At 44.0% G+C, this 11,946-nt stretch overlaps 1 protein-coding gene across 1 annotated transcript in view; it reads left to right on the forward strand.

Moving 5' to 3' along the window:
* Window positions 1-5,688, forward strand: part of LOC107266250 (transcription factor HES-1) — an 11,240-nt gene extending 5,552 nt beyond the window's left edge. The window contains exons 2-3 of the mRNA XM_015736553.2: window positions 1,156-1,383; window positions 3,502-5,688. Coding sequence (XP_015592039.1) covers window positions 1,156-1,383; window positions 3,502-4,419 — 1,146 coding nt within the window. The 3' untranslated portion in view covers window positions 4,420-5,688. The remainder of the gene's footprint in view (window positions 1-1,155; window positions 1,384-3,501) is intronic.
* The last annotated feature ends 6,258 nt before the right edge of the window (window positions 5,689-11,946 follow it).

The following is an 11,946-nucleotide window of genomic DNA, read 5'->3' on the forward strand; positions in this document are numbered from 1 at the left end:
CCCCCTTCCCCCCCCCCCCTATCGTACCTCCTTCGAGCGTCGTGAAGCGCGAGAACGTCGTGACGGCGACGGGGCTTCGGCACTCTGCCAGCGCCCCGGGGCGTCGCGGAGCTCACTCGCGCGCCGCGAGAAAAACGAACGCGAGGACCGAGAAAGGTGGGAGGGGGAGCGAAGAAGTAAAAAAAAAAGAGGAAGGAAAGAAAGAAAAAAGACGCCGAGGAACTGGGAACGAGCTGTATAGCGGGCACGGCGTCGGCGTCTCTTGCCGCGTCTCAAACGAGCCGCTACGCACTGACGCACTTCGTTCCGGCTCCGACCAGACTTCACTACCTTGAGATTCTCTCTCTTTCTTTCACTCCCTCTCTCTCTCTCTCTCTCTCTCTCTCTTGTGTTGAGTTACTCACGTTGTCTTGTTCTTATTACGTTTGGCTTCCGATGCTCTCTCTCTCTCTCTCTCTCTTCTTCACTCTTACTCTTTTCTTTACCATCTATAAGGACAGACGTAGCGCAAGGAATATCTGAAAATCGGACGCACCGGTCTCCTCTTCTAAGGTCTCGTATCCTTTCGACTCGTCCTCGTACTTCTTTTCGAGCACGTTTCGCACGTTGACTTATTTCTTCGCTGACGTTATTTGCTTCCTACATTTCTAACCTAGAAAGTCATAGAAATATGATCCATCTCCCCGTCGCCACTCTCACCTCGATCTTCCGTAAACAAACTGATGATTCTTAGGAAATCGGAACCCCCGGAGTGCTCCAAGACGACTCAGACGAGGACGTCGTCGAAAGCCTGTCACGTCGTGACGAGGACGATACACGAATAGATATTTGTATATCTATACGTTATGTACCTCGGACTAGGTATAGAATGCAAAAACCACTCGATTACTCTGTACTGTATTTTGATACTGCAGGTCGTGGATTGTGCTTTGAAATTGAGGTTATGTACTCTCGATATTTTTTTTCGGGGTTCTGTTAATGTTGTACACTTTCGATCTCCAGTGCCGTATTATTTCAGACGATCAATTGGACTATTGATAATTTAATTTAATCATATTAATTATTTAATTTTCCATATAAACAATGCATATATATATATATATCAGTTACTTTTGTATGTATTATTACTTATGAAATTACCTTATCTGTTAACAGGCTAACAAACCACTGATGGAAAAGCGACGAAGAGCGAGGATCAATCAGTCGCTGGCAGCGCTGAAGGCGCTGATCCTTGACAGCGCCCGGTTGGAAAATACGAAGCACAGTAAACTGGAGAAGGCGGATATCCTAGAGTTGACCGTGAGACATCTCCAGAGGCAGAGGTCCCTGGCCCAACCTGGACTCTCTAGGTACAAGGCCGGTTATCAGGACTGTTCCAGAGAGGTCAGTACCTATTGCCTAATACTGTACCTAAAGAAAATGTCAACAATCTACGTAAACGTGAGGTTAAATAAAATTTCGTGGGGAGAATAAAGGGGGTAGAGAGACAAAATTCGGTAACCCGATAACTCGTACCTGGTGGCTCGTGTTACTTGGAGATGAGCGCTTACGCCAGTTAAGGGATCATCATAGTATAAAATTTTCAAAAAATCGATTTTTTTTTTTTTTTCATTATCTGATAGTATACACGGTTTTAAACGTTCTGTCCAATTTTTATGTCGAAATTCGAATTATTTCGGTCGCTACAGCCTTTCTTAGAAAAAGGGATTGGACGGTCAGACCTGGCGCACTCCGAACTTTAAACGCGTTTTTCTCGGAATGGTGTTTTTCAAAACGGTGGCCACTCTCAAAGGAAGAATTTTCAAGCTATCAATTTGAAATTTTAACAGAACATTCTTCACGTCATTTCTTATGTTGCTATGGAAGCTTTTTTCTTTTTTTTTTTAAATCTTCCTATTTTTTTTTTTACGAAAAACTGTCAAAAAAAAAGGCTAAATTTTATACGTTTTGTTCGAACCGACGCCATTTTTTCAAATTTCACTAAAAACAAAAAAGCTTCCATAGGAGCATAGGGGCTTTCCTACAGATTTATAAACCATTTGAAATTTTTGTTTGAGGTAAAATTTGCGCCCGCAATCCTGACCACCATGGGACACCATTTTTTTTCCCATTCAATTTTCCACAAATAAAAACAACGTTAAACAATACATAAAGAAACTTTTTAAAAATAATTTTGTATATTTCATAGGTGCTTCAATTTGTAACCAAAAAATTAGACCGATTACTTTACTCCATTCACCTAAAAAAAAAATCGCGAAAATCGGCTATTTTTCGGGCGGTCACACTGTGATGATCCCTTAACGAGGCGTACGTCAACTGAATGTCCAGGACGAAAATCCGGTGTCGAGTTATATGGTTTCAAATTTCAAGCCCCCCTGTACCACTTCACCGTGTACGGGATGACCCCCTTAATACACGATCGTGTAACCTGGACGCGGATAACGTACCTCGATTGAAATTGAACACCCTGTATATAAGTGACTTACGGCTACGACTATATTTAGCCATGCACGCGCGGACTAAGTTGTATCTACCTGTTGGCGCGATAGGATATCTCCAAAAGTCCAAGACTCTTTACTTGGCTAATAACGGTAATATCGTCGACTATCCTAATGCATTATTCGTTGGTGGGATTTTCTTTTTTTTGGTAATAATTGGATTTTGAATATTTTTTTCAGTACTACTTTTTTTTTGTATACAGGGGTTCTTTTCTATACAGTTTACTTTTGCGTAAATCGAGTAACGGGTGTGAGCGTGTATTTTTCTTTTTTTTTTTTTTCTACGTAAACCGGAAGTGAGAGGTGCGAACGAAGAATTTTTTTTGGAAAAGATGGCCGTTTCGTAAATGGAGCCTGTGTACGGTGTCGCAAAGAGCTAGGTGGTAAAATCACGAACTGTTGGTAATATATGATAGCGCGAGAAGGTCCCCCGGTGAAATAAAATTTACGGCCTTATAAAACGGGCAGCCGAGCAATGGGATACGGGTGTGGTGGGTTCTTTAGCTTTGTCTCTCTCTCTCTCTCTCGTTCACTCACGTGCCTTGTCACGCCGTCCTTCTCTCGCTACCTCTCTTTCTCTCTCTTCGCTTCTCTTCACCGCCAACCCTGCGTCTTTCATTCCGTTTCATTCCGTTCCGTTCCATCCGTCGAGAACTCGGCATTCCTGCGTGAACGACGACGTTCGCCAATACGACACGCACGCAGCACAGCGCAATACGGTATACAGCACAGTTCATGGATAATACTATACAGGATTTGGTTATTGCTTTTACTTTGGACCAGCGATCCATGAAAGTTCAGCTGGTCACTCGAGCGAGTTTTAATTTGAAAAATTTGCTTTCTAATACAATTTTATTTTTCCGTGGTGGTTATGTCCTATCTGTGTCCGGTGATGGTTTTAGTTTCTCGCTCTGGCGACGTTATTAGAATGTCGTTCGACTTTCCGATATCTGGAACAAGAAATTTAATGTCTGACGTAATGTTGTTTTTCATTGTGTCACAGGTCAGTCGCTACCTCGATGCGCCGGATATAATAACTGGCAATACTAGTCCCATGGATCCAGCTGTCAAGCAGAGGCTACTTCGACATCTGGACAGTTGCGTATCCGAATTGGATTTGGATCTTGGTTCCCGACCTGATAGTGGTCTCGGTAGCAGTCCCGGAAGCGTTACGGACAGAGTGACCGGTGCCACGAGCCCAGGTCCCCTGGATCATCATGCCCCGCCGACGCCTCACTGCAGCACGGCGCTTAATACGGCACTGATAAAGTCCGAGATACCGGAAATGGACGCCACCAGACCGGACAGTAGTACAACGGCTGGGGACGAGAACAACAACAGCAGTAGACCCACCTCGGCGTTCAGTCAAGTAAATCCAACTGGCATGGAACATCATCCGGCTGGGATGCCAGGTGATCAGGCGTCTACGTCGCAGCAGAATCCGAATATGCTGTCCGTGGTCCAGGTGATACCATCTCGGCTACCGGACGGCCAGGTCGTGTTCCTCTTACCTAGTCACTATGTCCAATTGGCTGCGGCTGCAGCAGCCAATGGCATCAGCATCGGGCCCAATCCGCCTACCGCCATTTGGGCCGCGACCAATATGTCCCTTCTCAAGGCTACGGATAAACTCGCCAAGAGGCCCCACGACGAGCTCCCAGAATGGTCCGAAGGTGCCAAGCCCAGCAAGAGTCCCAGGATGGATCAGCCTGAGCAACCGTTGGACTTTACCACGTCGAAGAAGCTGAAGTCTACGAGGATGACGGGTCTCGAGGGTGCTCAAGTGTCGCGGGGTCAGGTGGATCCTCAGGACGAGAGGCCGGCGAGTCATGCGGGTAGCGAGGGTGTCAGGATGCCATCTCCGTCTCCGATTGGGCCTCAGCCCGTCAAAGACGAAGAGGGCATGTGGAGACCCTGGTAAAGCTTACGCAGCCGTGAGAACACTGTACAAAGTCAGTCTCTGAGAGACGTCCAACTGAGGTTTCAAGTTAATGATGAAAAGTCACATTAAAAGAGTATATGAATTCGAATTCGAGATGAAGACACTGTTTTCCTTTTTGAGTATCTTCCAGGGACTATTCATCTCGCGGATCCCACCTCTTCGATACCGATCCGTATCTCGAATTCGAATTTTCGTATAATTGTAATCCGATTGGCGGGGAGACGAGCCTGAATGCCAAAGTAGTATGAGAGGCAATAAACCTTGTAAAATACATTACGCCTAATTAAAAGTCCATTTTTTCAACGCGTTCGATGTTCACCTCGAGATAAAAGAAAAATATGAAAAAAAAAAAAAAATACCAATTGTCACTTCCTATTAACGAGCACGAGGGATCCTTAATTCTGGCAAAGATCCAATATCTCGGAAGAAGATGAATTATCGGAGGAATAAATAAAATCAAGGTCACAGGAAATCCAAAATCTTATATTAAACACGTGAAATCTTTCAGAATTAACGATCCTCGCATAATCATACGTGAGAAGAAAAGCGTCACGAAAGGATATCTATAGATAGAGAGCGACAGAGGCATGTATCTATTATATAATTGTATGTATGTAAATGGCAAAGAGAGCGAATAAGAGAGAGGGAGAGAGAGAGAGAGAGTGAGATTGAGAAAAAGATATAAACAATAAAGAAAAATTGATGTCTCTACGATACATTACGAGATAAAAGTATGATTGTCAATATCTGAACGCGCGAAGAGTGTATATGAGAGATTTAAGATGAAAGCACCTGTATTTTTAGTCCGTCACTTTGTACATAGTAAAAGAGAAAACCCGGTCCATCGTCGAAACTATTGCTATTACGAGATATAGATTTATTTTGATGTTATCTAGGTATATGCGATATAAGAGACACACGCGCAATTCCGCGATCGTGCGAGCGATAGACGCGTGAGCTTGTAATTACGAGGATAGAGGCGATGATGATGATGATGATAATGATGATGATGATGATGATTATGATAATGATGATGATGATGACGAGGACGAAGAGGAGAGAATTTCGCGAAAAGAGAAGGAAAAAGTAAAATATAATGAAAAAAAGAAAAATGAATAAATGGAACCATCACCACTACTACCACCACATCACCACCTAACTATGACTATATTGCTAAATATCTTGGGATCTGATTCCGTATTCAATGTACTTAGTTACGCAGTCAATATACTCATATATTGATCTGTATCGGTCTACGAATTATTGTTGTCATTGCAGAACCCTACTTTATCCTATCCACTGTCGGGATGTCACGATTAAAAAATTTTCTTTATCGCATTCAGGAGTTTGAAAGATCACTGAAAAAAAAAGGGAGCGAGGTCACGTGGCTCAATGAAATTTTTTAATCGCATGAGAATAAAGAAGGCGTGTGAAAAATTTCCGCTGGACTTCTTTTCACTCTGTGCAAAAGTTTCAGGTTAACCTCTTGGATCATTAACGTCTTTTACTCTTTTTTTTAGATCCTCTCCATTAGATTTTTTAGCAGCTCCTATGAGTCTCCTAACGACCGCGTCATCCCGCGTCTGATTACCGATCGTTAAAACTACCTTAGAGGTTAGGTGACCGTACTCTCTAACGGACCAATCAAGCCGATCTGCCGAAGCGGTAGCCGAGGAACAAAATAAAACGACAAGATCGATCCTTACGGAACCCAAGCGGATGTCCAACTATTATTAACCAGTAAAAAGCGTCATTACGGCCCTCTTGGCATTTCCCGCCGGTATTGCAGAGACGTAATATTGACGTTCGAATAAAACGAATATCAAGAATGTCAAGATATTTTTAGAGTAATCTTAAATATATCGGATATACGTTATTAAGAAATTAAAAAAAAAATTCAAAGATTTCCGAACTTCGGGAACCCAAACCTCCTTCGTTTAATACATACTATATGTAACGGCAGGCAGTCGACTTCACAGTAGCGCGTCCTTTGGCGTCCCTTGGATACATTATTTAAGAAGGCGCCAAGCCGGCTTACAAAGCGAACATGTAACCCACATGGTACACGTATAGTATTGTATACGAAGCACAGTTGGCTTGTACCGAATGAGATAAAGAATTCGGTTAAGGTCGGCAAAAGTATTCGAATACATTCGGATTTGTTTCTATCCCCACTCTTAGTCTTTCGTCGCCCCTCCGTCGCACCAGTAACCCCTCACCAAGCATAGGTACAATTATTTCTTACGAGAGAGACTGTACACGCGTCCCATGCGGATTTTCCAAAGCGTCCCGACGCCTCTTTGCCGCCGTTAACAAAGCTCTCGACCCCAACCGCAATATTCCACGTCACGCGTCTGCCATCCTGCAGACTTCATCTGCACGGAATTCCCGCTCGAGTCACAGATGCTGGATACGATGGCTCCATCTTCCCAGCATCCATTTGCGAATTGCCGCTGGAGCCTGTCTCTCCTCTCCCTCCCACCTGCCCGCGGGATTACCAGGAAGGACGCGGGAGATAAGGAAGAGGAAGAAGAAGCGACGCAATCGACGCCAGTCTTGGGGATCGTCGATCAATTTCCTGGGTGAAATCTCGGCAGGATGTGCGCGCTCTGCCTCCTCGAATTGCACGGGCGAGATGAGAGAGAGAGAGATTCTGGAAAAACATTGAGGATGAATGTCCTCATATTTTAGGTTATGAACGACAATCTCTACCGGCTGTCCTATGGACTTCGTACTGTTGTCCTATTTGTATTCCAGACGGTATCGACCCTTCTTTATCTTTTATCTTTATCTCTCTACATCCAGCATCCTGCGCGGTACAGGAGACAGAGAAGGGTTCGAAAACATGATATTTCGCAAACCATCACGAGTCTTTGTCTTTGCCGCTAATTGAGGCGTACCGCTTAGCATTAGCATACGACGCCACCTCGCAGAGATTTCTCATCCTCCGACCTGCGCTGGACCCGGCTGGGTATTAAAATCTCGTTACTCGCTTCGCTTATATGATCATCCAGGATCTCCCTCTCCATCCCATCTACGTCACGTCGCCCTTTCCATTTTATCCTCACTCACCATCCATACACGCTTACAGATGCATGTGTATATTCCATGAACGACTGAGTGCCACGATTATCTTGTACTACTAGCGACTAAAATAACTTTGGCGACGTAACTAATTAAGTAAGTATACCAATTACTAAGTATTAATTATAAATAGCCAGGTTGGCAAGCATACGATAAAAAGTTCGTAATACAATAAGACTTGTGGGCCTGCGGAACGTGGGGATTGTTCATTTAAAATAGAAACAGGTATAAGTCCCTATGGTAGACGGCGGAACGTTTTGGAATTAGAGACGAAAATTGAAACGTAGCGGACACGGAGGGTGAGCGGACATCAAGCGTCGGCTCTCGTTACAACGTAAATATCGGTCGGTATCTCAAGAAGGCGGGCAAATTAGAGAGCGGCGAAAATTGATAGGGCCATTGCGCCCGTCTTTGGGCGTGGCACGTCCATCAAACAGCCGCTTTGTGCATCCCTCTTGAAGCTCTGCGCGTCGCTTGACTTTGCCGGAAGACGCGTGGAGGCGCTGCTGTCGTTTGTACATCGCGAGACTGGATACTGGATAACGGATGCATCTTGTATACGTATAGATCCTATCTCTGTGCTTCCTTGTCACTTGACTCTGTTGTTGTACGTACTACTTTCTGTTTTGTTCGTCTGACTGCGAGGCGGAGTTACCTACTTACGTGCGTGCCGATGGTTTGGTGCTTGGATCGGATTGGCAATTTTGTCCGTGTACAAGAGGTTTTGCTGGGTCGACTGGAACGAGAGAGATAGACAGATTGAAGGTGGCTGGTGGGTGGATAAATAGGAAGAGGGAGGAAAGTTGGTGCCCTTTAATGTAACTCTTAAAGATTCAACACTGGCTGAGAGACGAGTTCTGTTGCGACGACATTCCTACCTGCGAAAGTAAAGAGGAATATAGTGAGTGAGTGAGTGAGTGAGTGAGAAAGAGAAACTTACCCTTACTTCTCCTTTTCGTTTCCTACTCTCTCTCTCTCTCTCTCTCTCTCTCTCTCTCTCTCACTCTCTATCCACCCATCTGCATCTCATCTTTGGAGAAGCCAAGGTCCTCGCCAAATTTACGGAAGCTAAACCGGAAGATTACTGCCGGCCATTTTGCTTAATCCGTCTTCCGATCTACCATGGTTCCTATCCTCTACGTGGATGCACATAGGTTCATGTGTATACATATAATATATATTAATGAGTGTACTCGGATACGTGCGGTACGATCCAGAAATTCTAGTCAAACTCTAACAACAGAAGGTATACACTGTGGGCATTTAATAGACAAATAAAATTTGGCTTTTTAAAGTATTTCAATATTTTTGGAAATAATATAATGTAATTTTTGAGCAACAATAAATCAGATAAATTAACCAGTTTAAGAAATACAATTTCTCTTCCATGTAAATATTTCTGTACTATGAACTTTGAATTTCTCTGATATCGTTGCTTTACATTGAAATTTATTGCATAGAGAATAAAGACTAACGGCTTTAATGCATAGAGAATGATCGTTCAATCTAGACTGTTGAATTTTTTCAAAATCGAAAAAAAAGATCCATGAGATATTTTCATTTTGAGATGCAGTCACGTACTTTGATTATTCGAAAGCACGACTCGTGATATCAAAATTTCACTAGGACACGGGGTCCTAGTTATGCTGTCTATTGTGCCTTTAAGTCTGTTCGAGTTTTGCATTCTATAAGCAATTATTTATTACAGTACCACCTGCTATCTCGACTTGGTAATTGTCGTAACACTCCTGATTAGCGTTTAAGATCACAGGGCGCTTAGGGCGTATCCCACTTTAGGGTAGGGACCAATTTGCCCTGATTATGGCAGCTGGGCGGGGTTCACCTTACTACGGAACCTTCTGTCTGCAAGGCTGCTAGAGAATTTTGTCCAAGGACGGAAGGAGTCGGTTGCCTGCCTAGTTGCCTGTGACGTAGTTCCTGCTGGTACCAAAATAATACACAATTAATAGAGCAAAATTAATAGTATTCAGGGTCGTTCCCCTTATCGTTTTCAATTAATATTTTTTCAACTTTCATAGTCATCGGTTATTATAGTGTTTCTGATACATTGAATGATTTTTAGTTAGACTTACATATGGAGCCTTGCCGATCTGTTTACACGGTATGTAGAGTTAACTGGGGAAGAAATCTTGAAAAGAATCCAAATTAACGATTTTTAATATTCGCACTGTGGAAACGATCGATTTCTTAAATAAGTTCATGGTTATAGGTAATCGGGTATAAAAACCAAGATTCTATACCATATTCGATAGGATATAGGCGAATCGATCTTCCTAACGATCTACACGTGCGCCGAGACATGGCGGCCAATTTGGCAGGTAATTTTGAAAATGGTTTCTAAAGAATGACGGCGGAGAAAAAAAAAGCGCGTAAAACGTAAGTAAAGAAAAATCGAAGAAGTAAATATAAAAAAAAAATTAAATATCGGTAAGAACAAAGGACACAAGAAACACAAAAAATTGAAGGATCTAAAGATGCAAAACGAAATTTAAATAAAAATATATATATGGATGTCGACTTAAAAATAGCGGCGCCAGTCTGGATCGATTTTATATAGAATAAAGTGCGAACGCTCCCTGGCCTTTGACCGATTTCCTTCAAGGGATGATCTCGAGATTCTGCAGAGTCGCGAGTCATCTAAGAAGATCCGAAACCCCTCAGGATGAGGGTGTGGGTTAGGGTCTGGGGAATGTGGGATATACGAATCCCCAGAAGCGAAAGGATAATCGTTGGCAGCCCTGCTGCAATCCGTGGATGATCGATTAGGATAGCGCGTGGCTAAGCGATCAAAAGGCCATGGCTCAAATCTGGCAGGTGGCAGGAAAATCGCTTCGGGCTTGCCAACTTGGGTTAAAGTTGCAACGGTGCAGGCAGAGTGTCAAGAAATTAAGAAACCCTCGGAAAGAAAAAGGTTTTATCCCGTTGCCAACTTGAAGAATGCCTCAAACAAGAAATCCTGATTATAGTATAATGGCTAAGCCACGCCCGACTTATAATAACGAACAAGGTATCAGGTATAACCCTAGGTATAAAACAAGGTATAGGGACTTTTATGGGCAGGCTGTGAATAACGAATACTTAAAGGAGTGTCCTAATAGCTAGGTATTACGCGATTAGGAGGTACTTTGATCCTGTCGGTATCTCCCAAGTAGAAGCTCCAGTCAAGTATAGTGGAGGTCTCCTTGTATAATGAAGCCAACGAGATTCTGCTTAGGCAATCGTTAACTAGCCGTATATACCAGCTGTATAGCTGTGCAGGATATACGCATAGTTATAGCATAGGCAGATATACAATATACATATATATATATATATTATATACCCAGAGCATAATGTCTTTACATAGCTACATGAACCTACGTACACGAGCATCGACGTCTCGGACGCCTGGAAAGAAAATGCGAGCACGAAGGAAATGCTGAAGAGAAGTCGACGGCTCGTGGGTGGAGAGGGCTGAGGTGCTGAGACATCGAGGGGGTGTATAGATGGTTGGGATGGGTTAGGTACGGCGCTATCCTCTCGAGATCCTTGGCGGCGCGAAATAAGGACGCCACGATGGAAATGCTGCTCGTGGGGATGAACAGCGGCGCCTGGGGCAGCTGACGCGTCTGATGAGCCTGCCCTTTTCCTTCTCACCCTCCTACAACTACCCTTAGAGCTTCTTCGTCTTCTTCTTCTTCATCTTCTTCTTCTTCAGCTGTCTCTGTCTTTTTTCTTCATTTCTACTTTCCTTCCCTTTCCCCGTCATCCTTTCTGGCACTCGGCTTCCCTTCCCTCTAACCGCCCCCCCCCTCTACCCGCTTCACCCTTCGTCCTCGCCGCAGGTGATTACTGCCCCCGGCTCTCACACCCCTGGCTGCGCCACTTTACGCCCTCCTAACCCACCCTCCCTCTCTCGTGGCGCTCAGCGATCCTCTAGTTTCACCCTCAACCCTCGAGTCTCTACTCACTCCATATACCTTCAACCCTCTCTCTCTCTCTCTCTCTCTCTCTCTCTCTCTCTCTCTCTCTCTCGAGTCTCTCCTACTCGCTCTTACAACTCCACCCTCTTACCCATCCCCTCTTTATCTACCACCCTCTTTCGCTATACGCGGAATCCGCCTCGCTTACTCTGGCTCATGATACGAATCAACCCTTTCTCTCCTACGTACCCACATCCATCATCCCTCAGGGCCTGAGCCTCGGTCAGAGACGGCGAGCTAGCTCCCTCTTTCATTTCCAAGGGCTGCACTGTTGTGGAAAAGACGCTTCCAAGATTCCCGCGAAGGACGCGACTTCGTTTCACCTCAACATACGCCAACCTACCAACCCTCCTACAATTTTCCCTTCCCACCCTCGACGTTCGTGAAGAGACATATATATATATATATATATATATACATATATATATATATATATATA

The sequence above is a fragment of the Cephus cinctus genome, unplaced genomic scaffold (assembly GCF_000341935.2).
Source record: "Cephus cinctus unplaced genomic scaffold, Ccin1 Ccin1_scaffold0306, whole genome shotgun sequence".
NCBI lineage: Eukaryota > Metazoa > Arthropoda > Insecta > Hymenoptera > Cephidae > Cephus > Cephus cinctus.